The sequence below is a fragment of the Pelophylax lessonae genome (genome assembly GCF_965119305.1).
Source record: "Pelophylax lessonae genome assembly, chromosome: 5".
Classification (NCBI taxonomy): domain Eukaryota; kingdom Metazoa; phylum Chordata; class Amphibia; order Anura; family Ranidae; genus Pelophylax; species Pelophylax lessonae.
Genome location: NC_138772.1, coordinates 95003722 through 95023606, shown reverse-complemented (window position 1 = coordinate 95023606; position 19885 = coordinate 95003722). Strand labels below are relative to the sequence as shown.

General features: G+C 43.4%; 1 protein-coding gene across 1 annotated transcript in view; it reads right to left on the bottom strand.

Annotated features, from left to right (window-relative positions):
• Positions 1-19885, bottom strand: part of PITRM1 (pitrilysin metallopeptidase 1) — a 134220-nt gene that overhangs the window by 30066 nt on the left and 84269 nt on the right. Inside the window, exons 17-21 of the mRNA XM_082258265.1 lie at positions 15839-15959; positions 13945-14021; positions 12596-12761; positions 2115-2215; positions 204-324 (exon numbers count right to left, since the gene is read on the bottom strand). Of these exons, the coding sequence (XP_082114391.1) occupies positions 204-324; positions 2115-2215; positions 12596-12761; positions 13945-14021; positions 15839-15959 (586 nt within the window). The remainder of the gene's footprint in view (positions 1-203; positions 325-2114; positions 2216-12595; positions 12762-13944; positions 14022-15838; positions 15960-19885) is intronic.

Genomic DNA, 19885 nt, shown 5'->3' with positions numbered 1-19885 from the left:
ATACCCCAGTAGTCTGCTTGCTCCCCCAATGAACTTTCTGAGAAAGTGCTAAAACGTCACTACACACAAATCCAAAATACACATGATTTTGAAGTCAGATGTCCTCACACCTTGTACTAAGGGGTACGTATGCTTTGTGTGCTACGCTTTCAACTATACACAAGCCCAAAACAGAAGTGATTTTCAGGTTAGCCCTAAAGTACCTCCACAATATTCGGTCGGACAGCTTTGCGTTCTTTTTTATTCCTGTGAATTCCTGACAAAAAGTGCTCCACCTCCTTTGAAGCTGCTGGCATCTCTTGTGCGGTGGCATTCAGGGAACACCTGATGGACAGGAAAATAAAAGTAGTATTTAGGAAACTACAATGTAGCCAATACTCTGTTAAAGGGTTGAGCTGAATCTTACTGACACCATCAGTGATATTTCCTCATCCAAGCTTCTGCTACTGAATTTCACTCATACTCCAGCATTCCCCAGAATAGAATAGAATGAGAAATCAAACTACAAGAGCATGACCACTTTATAAATGAAAACGGATGTGTGTCATCTATAGATCTCAGCTGGAGTCCAAGAAAGATGCAAGAGCTTGAAGGGCAATTTCAACATATAAAACCGAATATTAGTTATACTATTTTTGGGGCAATTTTATAGGCTAAGCAATGCATACTTGGAAACCTATGACTATATGATATAGTCATAGAAAAAAACAGATTATGGCATATTATGAATATATGTGTTAAAATGCAACTTCACAAGACCCATCCTTAAAGTGGTTATTAAACCCTAAAAGGTATTTTTTTTTTTTTTTAACCCTAATGCATTCTCTGCATTAAGGTAAATAACCTTCCACTACCTGTGCTCCCCACCCCCATCCCTTAACACCTACCTGAGTCCTCTCTCGATCAATCACTGCTCAACTTCTGCAGCAATGCTTCTCTCTCTTCTTTGAGTCACAGGCTTTATTGAGAGCAGCGGGGGTCATAGGCTCCTGCTGCTATCAGTCAAATCCTGAGAGGAAGGAATGGAGAGCGGCCTGCACGCATGCCTTTATAAGCACACAGTTTGCTATGGGGCCACATGCAGGAGGGGAGAGCACGGATGGGGGATTCCATAAAAGGAGGCATTACCACTGCACAAAGGTTAGTATAAGATATTTTTTATTTTAAAAAAGGTTTACAATCACGTTAAAGCGGAGTTCCACCCATTTTTAATAGGTTGGAATACATAGATCTTTGTAATCCCCTTTAAAATGGCTTTTACCAATGGAAACTTTTTTTTTTTTTTTTTGCTAGTAAATACCTTAATTTTGGCTTTATTCCTCCTCTCCTCACTTCCTGGTCCGATCGGCGATGACGTCATTCGGCGATCCGCAGTGTCTGCTGGGATGTATTCTACTTGCAGTAGCTGTATCTGTACTGAGCCGTGCCTGCCCCGCCTCCGCCCCGCCTCCTCTCATTGAATTGCATTGTATGAATGTATTAAGGCCGTTCTCTGCCCAGCCTCCGCCCCGCCTCCTCTCATTGAATTGCATTGTATGAATGTATTAAGGCTGTTCTCTGCCCAGCCTCCGCCCCGCCTCCTCTCAATACAACTCAATGAGAGGAGGCGGGGCGGAGGCTGGGCAGAGAACAGCCTTAATACATTCATACAATGCAATTCAATGAGAGGAGGGGGGGCGGAGGCTGGGCAGAGAACGGCCTTAATACATTCATACAATGCAATTCAATGAGAGGAGGCGGGGCAGGCACGGCTCAGTACAGATACAGCTACTGCAAGTAGAATACATCCCAGCAGACACTGCGGATCGCCGAATGACGTCATCGCCGATCGGACCAGGAAGTGAGGAGAGGAGGAATAAAGCCAAAATTAAGGTATTTACTAGCAAAAAAAAAAAAAAAAAAAAAAAGTTTCCATTGGTAAAAGCCATTTTAAAGGGGATTACAAAGATCTAAAGTTCCAAAAATGGGTGGAACTCCACTTTAAATTAGGGTGTGCATGTAGGCCGAACTGTTAATTTCTATACTGTCCTCCACCCAATTACTCTAAAAGAAAACAGCTGTGTGACTTTTATACAATATAGGCTTGCTTTCTTACATATAACAGGTTTACATACCTCATGTTATCACTCAACAGTAAATATTTGCGAATCCGTGATAACTTCCGCAGTACTGATCCCAAATCAGTCATCTCAGCTATCCGTTTCATGAACTTGACCTAGATTAAGAACATTGCATGTGGTAACTTGCAGCATTTTCATCTAATATAATAACAAACACGCTGTAAAAAAACAAAACCAATAAGGTAACATTTCGCTTTAGGGATGGCCATCCCATTTTTGGCAAGTTCACCCATGGACACGTCACCTGCAGGCATACTGGCCACAAGAAATATGTAGTCCATCTGACTGTACCAGCAAAAACCTTGCCTTCTGTGACCATTTGAAATGGGCAGAGGCAATGCCACCTGAATACATGCATCAAATAGAGGTGTGAACCCAACCTACGGCCTAGAAGTACATCAAAATAAACCGGCTCATTCTTAATATGTACAAGACTTAGTGGAGTTAGAGATCTTTTTTTTTTCCTTTTCCATAGAACAGGGGTCTTCAAACTTTCTAAATAAGGGGCCAGTTTACTTTCCTTCAGATTTGGAGAGAGCCAAGGTGAGTAGAATATGACTGGCATCAATGGGGGTAAATAATGTCCCATCATCAGTATTTGTGAGTAAATAATGCTCCTATTGGTGTCAATGTGAACAGTGGCCCGTCGGTGTCAGTGGGAAGAATGGTGCCCCATTGCCGATATCAGTGGCAGGAATTATGCACCATGGTTGGTGTCTTAGGAGTTCTAGTGCTCCGTATCGGTAGAAGGAATGGTACCCTCAAGGGCCAGATAAAAGCAAGCAATGGGCGTATCCGGCCCCTAGGCAAGTTATATAGAAGATAAGATACTCTAACAAGCTTCTTTGAGAAACTAAAATAGGACTAAAATGTAAAAGGAAGAGTTAGGCAAAGCCATACGACCCATGATGCTGTGGTATCCCCAGGGAATAGAATGAAGAATGGATGATTTTACATTTCGGACTTCATCCTTAATAGCACATACACACATACAAAGAAAAGCCCTGTAGATTTAACCACTTAACGACCGGCGCACGACGATCTACGTCGGCGCTCAGCCCCGGCCAGGCAAACTGACGTAGGCCTACGTCAGCACTTTTTGCCGGCCCTGTGCGCGCTCCCGCGCCCCGCCGCCGCCGCCGATGACTCGATTGGGTTCAGAACCGATCAGTCATCAGGTCCAGGCCAATCATTTTTGGTCTGGACCTGTTGATCGGTCCTGCCCAATCAGATCTCCCTCTAAGCCTGTGAAATGTAAACACAGGCTTAGAGGAGATGTGCCCTCCCCTCCCAACGGTCTTTTCGGATCCAGCGTGAGAGGAGAGCACATCTTACTGTGAGTAATTGCACCAAGCACATCACACACAGCTAGATAGGCACATTTCACCCCCGATCGCCCCCCCAATTAACCCCTACAGCACCTGACACAACACACACTATATACAGCATATAGCATATACCTATATACCTGTATAAGTGTGATTTGTGAACAGGTGTAGCCCTTACGACCCCCCCTTTTCCACTCAAATTACCCCCCACCCCCCCCTAATAAAGATTTAACCCACTGATCCCCCCTGAACCCCCCCTGATCACCGCCGTTAACCCCTACACCCTCTGTCACATCAGCACTAATACAAACGCAATATACGGTGTTATTGTATTTTTGTATTAGTGTCATTGTGATCAGAATTAACGCAGGCGACTAAGTTTCTGTCCCAAGAAGGTTTAGGGTCCCCGCCACCCGCCCAATAAAGATTTAAGCCCCTGACCCCCCCCTGATCACCCCTACACCCCCTGCCATAACACACACCGTATACAGTATATAGCATTTTGCTATATACCCGTATAAGTGTGATTTGTGGTCAGGTCTAGCGCTTGCGACCCCCCTTTTTCCACTTGAATTACCCGCCACCCCCCCCTAATAAAGATTTGAGCCCCTGATCCCCCCTGATCCCCTCCTGATCACCGCTAGTTAACCCCTACACCCTCTGTCACATCAGCACTAATACAAACGTAATATACTGTGTTTTTGTATTAGTGTGATTGTGATCAGAATTAGCGCAGGCGACTAAGTTTGTGTCCCAAGCAGGTTTAGGGTCCCCCCCACCCGCCCAATAAAGATTTAATCCCCTGATCCCCCCCTGATCACCCCTACACCCCCTGCCACAACGCACACTGTATACAGTATATAGCATTTTCTATATACCTGTATAAGTGTGACTTGTGACCAGGTTTAGCGCTTGCCACCGTTCCTTTTATCCTTAGGATACCCGCCAGCCCCTTCCAATAAAGATTTAAACCCCTGATCCCCCCCTGATCACATCCCGTTAACCCCTACACCCTCTGTCACATTAGCACTAATACACACATAATATACTGTTTTTACTGTATTTTGTATTGGTGTCATTGTGACTTGAGGTTGTGCTAGCTAGCTAGTTTCTTTCCCAAAGGAGGTTTAGGGTCCCCGCCACCCCCCCCAGATCCCCAGCGCATAGTTTAGAAGTAACCCCTTGATTGCCACACACGCACGCACGCACGCACACACGCACGCACCTACACTTCCATTTCTAGTATAGTGTTTGAACAGATCAATATCTGATCTGATCAGAGCTATACTAGCGCCCCCATAGTTTAGGGTTCCCAAAACGCAGTGTTTGCACGATCAGCACTGATTCCTGCCAGCACCTGCGTTTAACCCTTTCACCCAGGTAAGTGTAGTAATCAACAGATTACTGTCACTTACAAAAAAACACAAGACACAAAACCGCTGTGTTAGCAGAGTCAGGCCTGATCCCTGCTAGCATTAGCAGTTTTTTTGGTAGCGCTTGAAATAGTCTTCGACAACCAGGTGCTTTTATTACCTGTGAGTCGCATCACTGTACGGGTAAATTTAGTTACCAAAATGTCTAAACGTTCGTACAGTGATGAAGCTATTTACAGTATGATGACCATGTCAGGTGAGAGCGATGGGGAAGCCTCACCGGCAGAATCAGGGTCAGTATACGAACCAAATGACAGCAGCGGCTCCCTGACAGATAGCTCCGACGACAGATGGGTCCCTGTTAGACCCAGGCGTACCCGACCCCATTCTGGTGTTGTTGAGATGCAGGAATCGCAGGGTGCTCGTATGGAGCAGAGTGTGGGTACTAGTGCCGCTCATCCTTCTGGCGACCTGGCAAGCGCCAGCGGCCTAGTACACCCTGGACCTAGTACAACCAGCACTGCAGTAAGACCTGGTGACGTGGCGAGTCCCCTAAGTGCAGTTGAAGCTGGTGCGGTGGCTAGCACAAGTAGTGGCCCGCAGCCACCGCGTATTCGAAGACAGGCCCGTAGAGCCCATAGTGCCCTCCCTGATGCGCTGGCATTTCCTAATTGGCAACCCACTGATACTACAGCGCCAGTACTTCCCCCATTCACCGCCCAACCTGGAATCCACGTGGAGACAGCTGGTTTTACGCCCCTGAACTTTTATGAGCTGTTCTTCACGGAAGATCTTTTCAGATCTATTGTGGATCAATCAAATTTATATGCTCAACAATTTATCGCCGCCAACCCAAATTCGCCCCTTGCCAGACAATTCGGCTGGAAACCTTTAACGGTTTCCGAATTTAAGATCTTTCTGGGCCTTTCCCTCCACATGGGCATAACTAAACAGAGTGAATTGCGGCTATATTGGTCCACTAGCCCACTTCACCATATGCGCATGTACTCTGCCTCCATGTCCAGGGCGAGATATGAGCAAATTCTGCGATTTATGCATTTCAGCGACAATGAAATCTGTCGTCCTCGGGGAGACCCTGCATACGATCGGCTCCACAAAATTCGGCCCCTCATAGACCACTTCAATCAGCGGTTTGCAGCCTTGTTTACCCCCGAACAAGTTGTCTGCGTTGACGAGTCCCTGATTAAATTTACTGGCCGCCTTGCTATGAAACAGTACCTCCCCAGCAAGCGTGCCAGATACGGGGTCAAACTGTATAAATTGTGTGACAGGGCCACAGGCTATACAGTTAGTTTCCGGGTCTATGAGGGAAAAGATAGCTGTGTGGAGCCCCCCAACTGCCCAGACTACATAGGGAGCAGCGGTAAGATCGTTTGGGACTTGGTGTCACCCTTATCCGGAAAGGGGTACCATTTGTACGTGGACAACTTTTATACAAGCGTGCCACTATTTAGTCACCTGCTCGAATTACAAATTGGCGCATGTGGCACCGTGCGACATAATCGCCGGGGCTTCCCCCAACGGCTTGTAGATTCCCGTCTTAGTCGGGGGGCGAGAGCCTGCTTGAAAACGGACAAATTGCTTGCGGTGAAGTGGAAGGATACACGGGATGTTTATGTTCTGTCCTCCCTTCACGCAGACACGACAATCCAAATCACTACGGCAACTGGCGTTGTGGAGAAACCCCTCTGTGTCCACGAATATAACCTTAACATGGGAGGGGTGGACCTTAACGACCAGATTTTGGCGCCGTATTTAGTTGCCCGTAAAGCCAGACGCTGGTACAAAAAAGTGTCTGTTTATTTATTCCAATTGGCGATGCTGAACGCCTTTGTCCTATACAAGGCGTCAGGACGAACTGGATCTTTGCGGGAATTCCAGGAAGAGATCATCCTTGCCTACCTGTACCCAGGAGGCATGCCTGCCCAACTTCCCCTTCCAGATGCAGTGAGCCGGCTGCATGAGAGGCATTTTCCTTATGCCCTCCCGAGTACCCCTACCCAAAGATGGCCCCAAAGAAGATGTCGTGTCTGTAGCAGGCGCGGATTTAGGCGTGACACCCGTTATTATTGTCCCAAATGTCCTGACCAACCTGGTCTCTGCATCGGGGAATGTTTTGAGCGCTACCATACACTAGTGGAGTTTTAGTGTAGGGTACAGCACGACACAGTGTAGGGCACACAAACACAGGGTCTCGAAGGATGTTGGATGTCCATCGACATTTTGAGAGACCCAAGCTGGAAGAGAAGATCGCAGAAGATCGCAGTCCCTCCCAAATCAAGACATGAAGAAACAGTTAGAAAGAAAAATAAAAGGATCCAAAAACTGTTGTTGTGTCAGTCATTTTATATGTCCTTCTACTCTTCTTACTGTACATTTAAATGTCCTTTGTTTGTTTTTTCATTCTTTTGTGACCTGTTTCTCCTGCAGGTACTCGTCGGCTACCACGCATTGATTTTATATATTCTGACACAAACAGTGTTTGCGCTCAGCATATATGGATACCTTTGCTGATAGCAGCTGTGGTGATTTTCTGATTTCAGCACTGCAGTTAAAATCCTATTTTGGTATACGTGGATAGCGCCGTGTATACCCATCATTAAATTCAGTGGGTGGCTGTTTGGGCGGTTAATGATGAGAATCCAAAAACTTTTGTTGTTGTCAGTCATTTTATATGTCCTACTCTTCCTAATGTACTTTTTTTAATGTACTTTGTTTTTTCATTCTTTTGTGACCTGTTTCTCTTGCAGGTACTTGTCGGCTACCACGCATTGATTTTATATATTCTGACACAAACAGTGTTTGCGCTCAGCATATATGGATACCTTTGCTGATAGCAGCTGTGGTGATTTTCTGATTTCAGCACTGCAGTTAAAATCCTATTTTGGTATACGTGGATAGCGCCGTGTATACCCATCATTAAATTCAGTGGGTGGTTGTTTGGGCGGTTAATGATGAGAATCCAAAAACTTTTGTTGTTGTCAGTCATTTTATATGTCCTACTCTTCCTAATGTACTTTTTTTAATGTACTTTGTTTTTTCATTCTTTTGTGACCTGTTTCTCTTGCAGGTCCCTCGTCGGCTACCACGCATTGATTTTATATATTCTGACACAAACAGCGTTTGCGCTCAGCATATATGGATACCTTTGCTGATAGCAGCTGTGGTGATTTTCTGATTTCAGCACTGCAGTTAAAATCCTATTTTGGTATACGTGGATAGTGCCGTGTATACCCATCATTAAATTCAGTGGGTGGTTGTTTGGGCGGTTAATGATGAGTAATACTACGCATTATTCTTGTGCTGATTTCTGATAGGTTCTCTTTTTTTCCGTTCAGCCCACAGGCTGCATGAAAAAAAAAAAAACCTATATGCCAAACAAGGACTAGCAATGTACTGGTACGTTGCTGGACTTTGAGTGGTTATACCAGGATGATGCCTGCAGATTTAGGCATCATCTTGGTATCGTTTTTTACAGCCAGCGGTCGGCTTACATGTAAAAGCAATCCTAGCAGGTAATTGGCCGCTAGACTGCTTTTACATGCAGTGGGAGGGGCCTCCCCCCCCCCACCGCCGCCTTCCGCAGCCTTCCGTGGTTTTTCTCGGGCTCTCCTGTCCCACCGGTTAACCCGAGAGTGCAGCCGGTGGTTCAGTTATCTAACCATAGAGCTAATTGAAGATTAGAATGGCTCCAATCATCTCTATGGCCTAAGATGCCGGAGGCTACGAGCATTTCATGACTTCTTTTTCGCCAGAAATAAACAGGGCCATTGGGAAATTGGGAAAGTATTTTATCACACCAATTTTGGCGTGGTCAGAAGCATTAAGGTCAGAGGAGAGATCTAGAGTATAAAAGACCCCAATTTTTAAAAAAAAGAGTACCTGTCACTACCGATTGCTATCATAGGGGATATCTAAATTCACTGTGATAGCAATAAAAATGATTTAAAAAAAAAAAAAATTAAAGGAAAGGTGTCAAAATAACATAAAAGAGCAAAAAAAAAAAAAAAAAAAAAAATCGAGCTCCACCCCCTTTCCCCCGTGCTTGCGCGCAATGGCACACGCACGCGTTGGTCTAGTGTCATATGTAAACCGCAATTTCAGCATGCATGTGAGGTATCGCCGCGATCGCCAGATCGAGTGCAGTAATTCTTGCAGTAGACCTCCTCTGTAAGTCTAAAGTGGTAACCTGTAGAGACTTTTAAATGTTTTTAAAAATGTACGTACGTTTTTGCCGCTGCGCAGGTGTGCGCAATTTTTAAAGCATGTCATGTCAGGTGTCTATGAACTCGGCATAAGATCATCTTTTAAATTTTACCAAACAAATTGGAATTATATAGTGTATTTGTGCAATAAATTTAAAAAAAATGTATTTTTTTCGCAAAAATTGCGTTTGGAAAATCTGTGCGCAAATACCGTGTGACAAAAAAAATTGCAACATCCACCATTTTATTCTATAGGGCCTCTGCTTTAAAGAAATATATAATGTTTGGGGGTTCAAAGTAATTTTCTAGTAAAAAAAAAATATTTTTTCATGTAAACAAAAAGGCACAGAAAAGGCTTGGTTTTCAAGTGGTTAGAAGAGTGGGTGATGTGTGGCTAAGATTGAGCGTAAAATGCCGGGACTGTTCAAACACCCCCCTAATGACCCCTTTTTGAAAAGTAGACACCCAAAGCTATTTGCTGAGAGGCATGGTGAGTCCATGGAATATTTTATATTTTGCTACAAGTGTCGGGAAAATTATTATTTCTTTTTTTTTTGTTGTTTTTTTACAGAAAGTTGTCACTAAATGATATATTGCTCACACATGCCATGTGTATATGTGAAATGACACCCCAAAATACATTCTGCTGCTTATCCTGAGTACAGGGATACCCCATGTGTGAAACTTTTTTGCAGTCTAGCCGAGTACAGGTCCCCGAAAACCAGTCCCCACTTTCAGGCTTTCCAAAGGCGTAAATTGTTGATTTCACTCCTGACTACCTATCACAGTTTCGGAGGCCCTAAAATTCCAAGATAGCACAAAACCCCCCCAAATGACCCCATTTTGGAAAGTAGACACCCCAAGCTGTTTGCTGAGAGGCATGGTGAGTCCATGGAATATTTTATATTTTGCCACAAGTTCCGGGAAATATATATATATATATATTTATTTTTTTTTTTACAAAAAGCTGTCAGTAAATGATATATTGCTCACACATGCCATGGGTATATGTGAAATGACACCCCAATATACATTCTGCTGCTTCTCCTGAGTACAGGGATACCCCATGTGTGAGACTTTTTTGCAGTCTAGCCGAGTACAGGACCCCGAAATCCAACCTCCACTTTCAGGCTTTCCAAGGGCGTAAATTGTTGATTTCACTCCTGACTACCTATCACAGTTTCGGAGGCCCTAAAATTCTAAGATAGCACAAAACCCCCCCAAATGACCCCATTTTGGAAAGTAGACACCCCAAGCTGTTTGCTGAGAGGCATGGTGAGTCCATGGAATATTTTATATTTTACCACAAGTTCCGGGAAATATATATATATATATATATATATATTTTTTTTTTTTTTACACAAAGCTGTCAGTAAATGATATATTGCTCACACATGCCACGGGTATATGTGAAATGACACCCCAATATACATTCTGCTGCTTCTCCTGAGTACAGGGATACCCCATGTGTGAGACTTTTTTGCAGTCTAGCCGAGTACAGGACCCCGAAAACCAACCTCCACTTTCAGGCTTTCCAAGGGCGTAAATTGTTGATTTCACTCCTGACTACCTATCACAGTTTCGGAGGCCCTAAAATTCCAAGATAGCACAAAACCCCCCCAAATGACCCCATTTTGGAAAGTAGACACCCTGAGCTATTTGCAGAGAGGCATGTTGAGTGTTTTGCAGATCTCACTTTTTGTCACAAAGTTTTGGAAATTGAAAAAAGAGGAAAAAAAATGCATTTTCCTGTTTTTTCTTCATTTTCCAAAAAAAATGAGAGCTGCAAAATACTCACCATGCCTCTCAGCAAATAGATTGGAGTGTCTACTTTGCAAAATGGGGTCATTTGGGGGGGTTTTGTGCCATCTTGGCCTTTTATGGACTTCAAAAGTGTGATAGGTAGTAAGGAGTGAGATCAACAATTTACGCCCTTAGAAAGCCAGAAGGTGCAGATTGGTTTTCCGGGTCCTGTACGCGGCTAGACTGCAAAAAAGTCTTACACATGGGGTATCCTTGTACTCAGGAGAAGCAGCAGAATGTATTTTGGGGTGTCATTTCACATATACCCATGGCATGTGTGAGCAATATATCATTTACTGACAACTTTGTGTAAAAAAAAAAAAATATATATATATATATATATATATATTTCCCGGAACTTGTGGCAAAATATAAAATATTCCATGGACTCACCATGCCTCTCAGCAAATAGCTTGGGGTGTCTACTTTGCAAAATGGGGTCATTTGGGGGGGTTTTGTGCTATTTTGGAATTTTAGGGCCTCCGAAACTGCGACAGGTAGTGCAGAGGTGACATGAACAATTTACGCCATTAGAAAACCTGAGAGTGTTGATTGGTTTTCGCGGTCCTGTACACAGCTAGGCTCCCAAAAAGTCTCACACATGGGGCATCCCCATACTCAGGAGAAGTGGCAGAATGTATTTTGGGGTGTCATTCCACATATACCCATGGCATGTGTGAGAAATTTATCTTTTAGTGACAACGTTGTGTAAAAAAAAAAAATTAAAAAAAAAAATTGTAATTTTCCCGAAACTTGTGGCAAAATATAAAATATTCCATGGACTCACCATGCCTCTCAGCAAACAGCTTGGGGTGTCTACTTTCCAAAATGGGGTCATTTGGGGGGGTTTTGTGGTATCTTGACATTTCAGGGCCTCCAAAACCGTTATAGGTAGTGAGAAAATGCAATGAAAAATGTACGCCCTTTGAAATTCTGATGGTGGTGATTTGTTTTCCGGCTCCCGTACACAGCTACGCTCCCAAAAAGTCTCACATATGTGGTATCCCTGTACTCAGGAGAAGCAGCAGAATATATTTTGGGGTGTAATTACACATATACCCATGGCATGTGTGAGCAATATATCATTTCAATGACAACTTTGTGTAAAAAAAAAAAAAAAAATTATTTTTGTCATTTTTCAAACACCTGTGACAAAAAAATAAAATATTCAATGAGCTCAACATGCCCCTCAGAACATTCCTTAGGATGTCTACTTTCCAAAAAGTGGTAGTTTGGGGGGGTTTTGTACTGCCCCGCCATTTTAGCACTTCATGAAATGAGATAGGCAGTCAGAAATTAAAGCTTCGTAAATTTCAGTATTTACACCATAGTTTGTAGACGCTATAACTTTTGCGCAAACCAATAAAAATACGCTCATTGATTTTTTTTTTGTCAAAGACATGTAGCTAAATATATTTTGGCCAAAAAAAATGACATAAATTGAGTATATTGGATATTTTTTAAAAGACAAAGTTGAAAATGTCATTTTTTTGCAAAATTTTCGCTCTTTTTTTATTAATATCGCAAAAAATAAAAAGCGCAGAGGTGATCAAATACCACCAAAAGAAAGCTCTGTTTGTGGGAAAAAAAGGACGTAAATTTCGTTTAGGTACTGCATTGCATGACCGTGCAATTATCAGTTAAAGTCACGAAGTGCCAAGTTGAAAAAAGGGGTCTGGACCTTTAGCAGCCAAATCCTCCGGGGCTTAAGTGGTTAATGTGGGTGTAGTAAAATATCTTCATACCTGATCCATTCCTCCGAAGAGCTCTTGCAGTTCTCCAGCTGGTGAGAGTGTCCTGCTTGCACGGACCTGTGCATACACTTGTCCACTATCTGGTATGGCATTGGACAAATCCTGAGCATTTGATTTTACTAAAACATGCAGTCGCTCCTCGTCATCAAAATGAGGACTAAGAGGAAAAAAAAAATGAAAAGGTACAACATGAAACAATATCCTAGAATAAAATTAAATTAATATGATTGCTGGATATAGAAAAGCACTGCAGGCACTGTCCACTTTGAGCTGAAAAGGCACAATTGTATGCAATGTTGGCGCAGCTTGAAGTAATATCTGAAGATTAAAAAGTGTGTGCTGTGTTTTTCTGCACATAACATTCTTTAAAAAATAAATGACTGGGGGCACTTAGAAGGTGGTGAAATGGCCACCAGATGCCCACACATTTGTGTTAACAAAGCCTAACACTGAGCAATACGCTACATGAGAATTGCAATAATCTTACATAATGCAATCCTCTGCCATGTATAGTATGTTTAACACATGTATTTATTATATGTAGTATCCATTTATCTAACAGAGCAGGAGGAGTAAGACAACCTTGCTTGGCTTTGTAATCATTGTGGCGGAGTACTGCCATAGTTGGGAAATATGGCTCTGATATCCTGTTGCTAACCATAGAGATCTAAGAATTAACCTACAAAGGTCCTTCCATTAAGAAAAAAAATAAATAAATAAAAACACACGGCACACTATTGGTTGAACCAACCCTTTAAAAACAAACAGTTCACTCAATAGATTAGGATAATCAGTAAGGATGCATGCTAAAGCACTGAAACGGCCTTACCAGCAACTCGCAATAAATGATAGGAGAAAGGTAATAGGGCCAATGAACAAAGCCATTTCTTGCTCTCCAAACAGATTATTCAGTTCTATGCAATGACGGAACATTGGGAGGGTCTTCTCTGTTACCGCATTTAAGATCTCTGCTACTCATGACCTTTGTGATGAGGATCATGACTACCCGGTAAGAGTCGGTGTGATTGAACTCGGTGGTGGCTCTTCTTTAATTCCACTTTCAAGGAGTTTTTTCGGTGTGGACTGGACACTTCATCTGGGACTCTCCTCCTACATATGGACTTGGGGTCTTTTATTTTTAATTTTATAGATCAGCGCTACACCTTTATTTAACTGTTTTATGGGATCTGCTTTTGTATTCAGGATCACGTGTTAGCTGCTTTCTGTTGTAAGAGGATATGGTCATTGCTTGAGTAAAGCACAGCAAAATTGCTTGTCTATAATGACGGAATAACATGGCTGAAAGGAATAATGCTTTCTGCCATTATATGCCAACATACCTGTTAAATATTTCACTCCATAAATGCATCATGTCAGCTGTATTCCTGTCTAAGCATGATGATGAAAACTGAACACCCTAGGGGAAAAAGAAAACAAACAGTCACATAAGCAAAGAGGAACCTCAAATGGAAAAAAAACAAAAACAAACAAACAGGTCTTGATTGTGTTAACTAGGTCAGCCCTCAAAAATTCCACTTGCCTGCTCGCATTTTGCGAGTGGAATGATGAGGATGGCAAGTAAGAGCTGTACTGTAAAAAAAGGGTTGACCCGGGGCGCAGAGCAGTGCGCCCTGAGCCCAACCATTGCGTGATAATAGCGAATGAATATTGGCTATTGTCACACGGATCCTCCTCCTGATCCTCCTCCTTGCCAATCAGGAAGCGGGTCCGAGACCAGTTTCCTGATTGGCCAAAAGGTGAACAATTGCCATAGGCCAAAGAGGAGGAGGAGGAGGAGGGAGACACGGAGGATTGAGGAGAAGCCGCCGCATCAGGTAAGTGCACGCTGGTCTCTCTGCACGCTGTGGGCACTCTGCATTGAAAGGGGGCACGCTGTGGGCACTCTAAAGTTGTTGTTGATATTTTTTTGTAACTTAATTCTGAATAAAACATTTAACAGTGTAATTTTATGAGATATTTTACGAGGACGTGTTTAGGGGCGGAGCAGGGTAGGGTTTGGGTGGGGCAACAAGTGGCGAGTAACTCTTAAGACCTGGCTAGTAGCTCATGACTTGAAATTTGGAGCCCTGAACTAGGTCACCTGTTGGCTGTATTGCTGGCTGCATCCAACAAGACTCCAGCATGCTAGAGCAGTGGTCCTCAACTCCGGTCCTCGGGGCCCACTAACAGGCCAGATTTTAAGTATTACCTTGGGGAGATGCAGACTAGAATACTGCAATCACTGAGCTGCAAATGAGATCACCTGTGATGTAATTTAGTTATCTTGCAAACCTGGCCTGTTAGTGGGCCCCGAGCCCCGGAGTTGAGGACCACTGTGCTAGAGCACAACAATGTCCTGTTATTCCTGGCTCATCACTACCCATATCAAGGCAATCACAGAGTTTTAAAGAATAAACACTACTTATGTTGTGGAGTGAGTGCACACACATACATACAGTAAAAACCTTGGATTGAAAGTAACTTGGTCTGCGAGTGTTACAAGACAAGCAAATTTGTTTTATAATTTTTAACTTGAACACAAACAAGGTCTTTCAAAGCTTTGGAGTGTTGGCATGCAATGTGCATTCCTCAACAGAGGTCCCTGCAGAGGAAGGAAGGAGGTGGCGTAACAGAGGTCTGATGTGGAGCTGAAAATCCCTAACTGCAGTTGCTTCTAACTTGTTCACTTTATGGCCCATTCATACTACCCTGCAGTCTAAAATGCTGCTGCCTGCACATTAAACCGGTGTGTGGGCACAAGCGTTTTGAGCTTCAGAGCTGTGTGGCAGGGGGCGGTGTTATGTGCATTGTGGCAGGGGGCGGTGTTATGTGCATTGTGGCAGGGGGCGTTGTTATGTGCATTGTGGCAGGGGGCGGTGTTATGTGCATTGTATCTCATTGCACAGCTCCCTTTTTTTTTTTTTTACTGAACTTTATATGAAGTATACAAAGTGACACTTTATTCATGCCACTGCATAGCAACGTAGTGCACTGCCTTTGCTGTGTGGTGACATGCAGGGCCAACCAGAGTGGTGCAATATTATGCAAACATAGTATTGCATAGCTCTGGAATGCAGTAAAACACAGCTTGTGTGAACATTACACACAGAAAACTATTGTTTTCTGTGTATCATTGCAGTTCCCAGCATTTTTCCATGAAGAAAAATACAGGTAACTGCACATAGTGTAATCAGGAATAAAAGTGCTCAGTATACCTTTCTTCAATATTTATACCTGTTCATATGTGTCCAGATTGGAGTCGTCTGTTACAACGAGTGGATAGACACCCAGACCTCCAGTAGTCAAATCTATCTGCTGGGCCTGCTCTCTGTAATTGTACACACCACTCCCCATCCTGCAGAAAACAGATTAATTAGTTCTCAAACAAAATAACAAAAAACAAAATATGGATCCACTGAGAATTAAAAAAAAAAACCCCAGTGCCATCTTTTCATCATAGCATCAAAACAAAAGTGTACTGATGCATATTTTACATGTTGAAAGTGATGTTAAAGGCACTTTTTTTAAAAAAATAACAAACCTGTCATACTTACATGCTCTGTGCAGCGGTTTTGCACAGAGCAGCCCCGATCCTCCTCTTCTCGGGTCCCCCACTGGAGCTCCTGGCCCCTCCCTCTTGCTGAGTGCCCTGAGAGCAAGCAACTTGAAATGGGGGCACCCAAGCAGGCTCCTTCCCAAGCTGATGCTCCTTGTGTTCATTCACACACACAGTCGTGAGTCGCACCCCCCCCCCCCCTTATCCCCCATTGGCTTACTGGCTGTGATTGACTCATCTCTCGCTCCCGCTGCTGTCTCAGCCAATGTGGAGGGAGTGTCCCCGGAGAGCCGAGGCTCTCGTGCACATCACTTGATCGCGATGGGGCTCAGGTAAGTATTAGGAGGGGCTGCTGCACAGAGAAGGTTTTTTAGCTTCATGCACAGAATGAAAGCCTTCAAAGTACAATCAAGCTCTTCCTGCTTACACAGGGTGTTAGAGCCTATAAGTTAAGGAGCGATACTTCGGCTTATTGTCCATCATTCTTAGGGGGCAGGGCTTACTTTCTGATGTCTCAACCAACCAATAAGTGCTCAGCAAAAGACAGCCATTAACCATTTATTTAGTGGAATAATCCACACTAAAAAAGTCACTGGCAATCCTTCAATGTCTATTTTCACATCAGACATACAAAGTATGACCTTATGCTGATTAACACTATTATCAAAATAATCACAAATACAATATTGCCATTTGGATTGTTTAACCAGTTGCCGACCACCCACCACAGTTTTACTGCGGCAAGGTGGCTTGGCTGCGCGAATCGACGTACCTGTACGTTGGACGCAAGCGGGGGTAGGGGGCAGCTCCCCCCCCCCCCTCCGCGGTGATCTGATTCGGTTCCGAACCGATCAGTCATCAGATCCAGGGCAAAGATTTATGGCCTGGACCTATAGATCAATTCTGACCAATGGCAGAACCTCCTGTGCCTGTGTAATGTAAATACAGGCACAGGAAATGATGCAATCTCCTCTCCTGGAGCCTTTTTTTGGTTCCAGCGTGATAGGAGAGAGCATCAACTGTGAGTACACAAGCACTACACTGACACCAGTACACATACGCACATATTTAACCCACTGATCACCCTCAGTTAACCCTTTCACTCCCTGTCACAGTATCACTATACTACAGTATACAGATAATTTACTGAATACTGTATTAGTGTCACTGGTGACGCCAGTTAGTGTCAGCAGCAGTTAGTGGTAGTTACCAGCAGTCCCAGATATATGGCGGGTACCCTAAACCTATCTCCTAATAAAGATTTAACCCTCTGATCACCCCCAGTTAACCCCTTCACTGCCCTGTCAGTGTGTCACGATTATAGTGTACAGATCTTTTTTCTGATCACTGTATTACAGGTGACGTCAGTTAGCCTTTACGTTAGCGTCAAACCAGGTTAGCGTCAGATTGACCGCCACATATTTCATAATACATTTGGACACCCTTACCTTGCGCAACTCTAGGGCATTCTCTTATGTACCTGTATGGGGCGGGATGTGGGTAGGGTATATTGGGAGGTCCACATTTGTTTTGGGTCTCAATCTGTTTAGTCTTGTTTGTTTACTGTACTTGTTGTATAGTATTTTATTGGATGTATTCTTACTAAAGTATTTTCTATTTTATACCTTTTGTTTGATTTCTGTCTCAAAGCGGTTGATCCAGCACCGATATAGCCCTTTGCTCTTTAAAATTGTTTTTTGATTACTCTTTGGGGTGATGGTGCAGGAATGGGATTGTGTGGACGTAAAATTTTTTGTCTATTTCATAATACATTTTAACCCTTTGATTGTAAGTGATGCACACACACACTAAACACCTTCATTATTAGTATAGTGTCTGAACGGATCAATATCTATGATCCGATCAGAACAATACTAGTGTCCCCAATACGCAGCATTAGCAGGATCAGCCCTGCCAGCACCTGCTTTTAGCCCCTCCACCCAGCCCCCAAGAATTGCAGTATCAGCAGATCACTGTCACTTCTGATACACAGCACACAAAACCACAGTGTTCGCAGAGTCAGGCCTGATCTCTGCTAGCGCTAGCAGTTTTTTGGTAGAAGTTCAAACAGTCCTTGACAATCAGGTGCTTTTTTACCTGTGAGTCACACTAGGCACCTATATATTTATCGGTCAAAATGTCCAAACAGGGGTACACTAGTGATGAGGTCTACACGATGCGGAGCATGATAGATGAGAGCGATAGGGAAGCCTCACTGTCAGAATCAGTCTCAGTAATCAAACCTGTAGACAGCAGTGGCACCCTGAACAATAGCTCTGACAACAGAGTAGTGGTTCCTGGTAAGGTCAGGCGTACCCGACCCCGTTCTTCTGTTGCCGAGGTGCAACAATTGTATGGTTCTTGTATGCAGCAGTGTCGGTACTAGTGCCGCTCAACCTTCTGGTGAACTGGCAAGCACCAGCGGCCTAGTACATCCTGGTCGTAGACAAACCAGCACTGCAGTAACACTTGGTGACGTCACCAAGTCCCATATGTGCAGTTCAAGCTGGTGTGGTGGCTAGTACAAGTAATGGCCCGCAGCCACCAAGAATTCGAAGACCGGTCCGTAAAGCCCATAGTGTACTTCCTGATGCGCTTGCAAATCCTGATTTGGAGCCCACCACATCTGCAGGTTCTCTTTTTTCGTTCAGCCCACAGGCTGCATGAAAAAAAAAAAACCTTACAATATATGTCCAACAAGGACCAGCAATGTACTGGTACGTTGATGGACTTTGAGTGGTCATACCAGGATAATACCTGCAGGTTTAGGCATCATCTTGGTATCTTTTTTTTTTTTTTTTTTTTTACAGCCAGCGGTCAGCTTTCATGTAAAAGCAATCCTAGCGGCAGTGGGAGGGGACTCCCCCAACCAATATTTTAAAAAAGTGTTTTTTCTTTCCCAAAAAATTGCGTTTGGAAAATCTCTGTGCAAATACGGTGAGACAAAAAAATTGTATCACCCACCATTTTATTCTGTAAGACCTCTGCTTAAAAAAAAAAAAAAAAAAAAAGTTTGGGGGTTTAAAGTAATTTTCTAGTTAAAAAAAAAAAGTGTCAGAAAAGGCTTGGTCTTCAAGTGGTTAGAAGAGTGGGTGATGGCATAAGCTTCTAATATTTCAAACACCCCCCAAATGACCCCTTTTTGGAAAGTAGACACCCCAAGCTGTTTGCTGAGAGGCATGTTGAGTCCATGGAATATATTTTATATTTTGCCACAAGTTTCAGGAAAATTACAATTTTTTTTTCTTTTTTACACAAAGTTGTCCCTAAATGATATATTGCTCACACATCCCAAGGGTATATGTGGAATTACACCCCAAAATGTATTCTGTTGCTTCTCCTGAGTACAGGGATACCACATGTGTGAGACTTTTTGGGAGCTTAGCCGTGTACGAGACCCCAAAAACCAATCACCGCCTTCAGGCTTTCTAAGGGCGTAAATTGCTCATTTTACTTCCTCACTACCTATTAGTTTCAGAGGCCCTGAAATGTCAAGGTTGCACAACCCCCCCTGAAATAATCCCATTTTGGAAAGTAGACACTCCAAGCTGTTTGCTGAGATGCATGTTGAGTTCATGGAATATTTTATATTTTGCCACACGTTTCGGGAAAATGATAAAAATAAGTTTGTAAAAAAAAAAAAAAGTCACTTAACCCTTTCCCTACTGGTGCCCCTACCTTTCCCTAATGACGCCAGCAGGGATGCTTCCTCCCTCCAGGTCGAC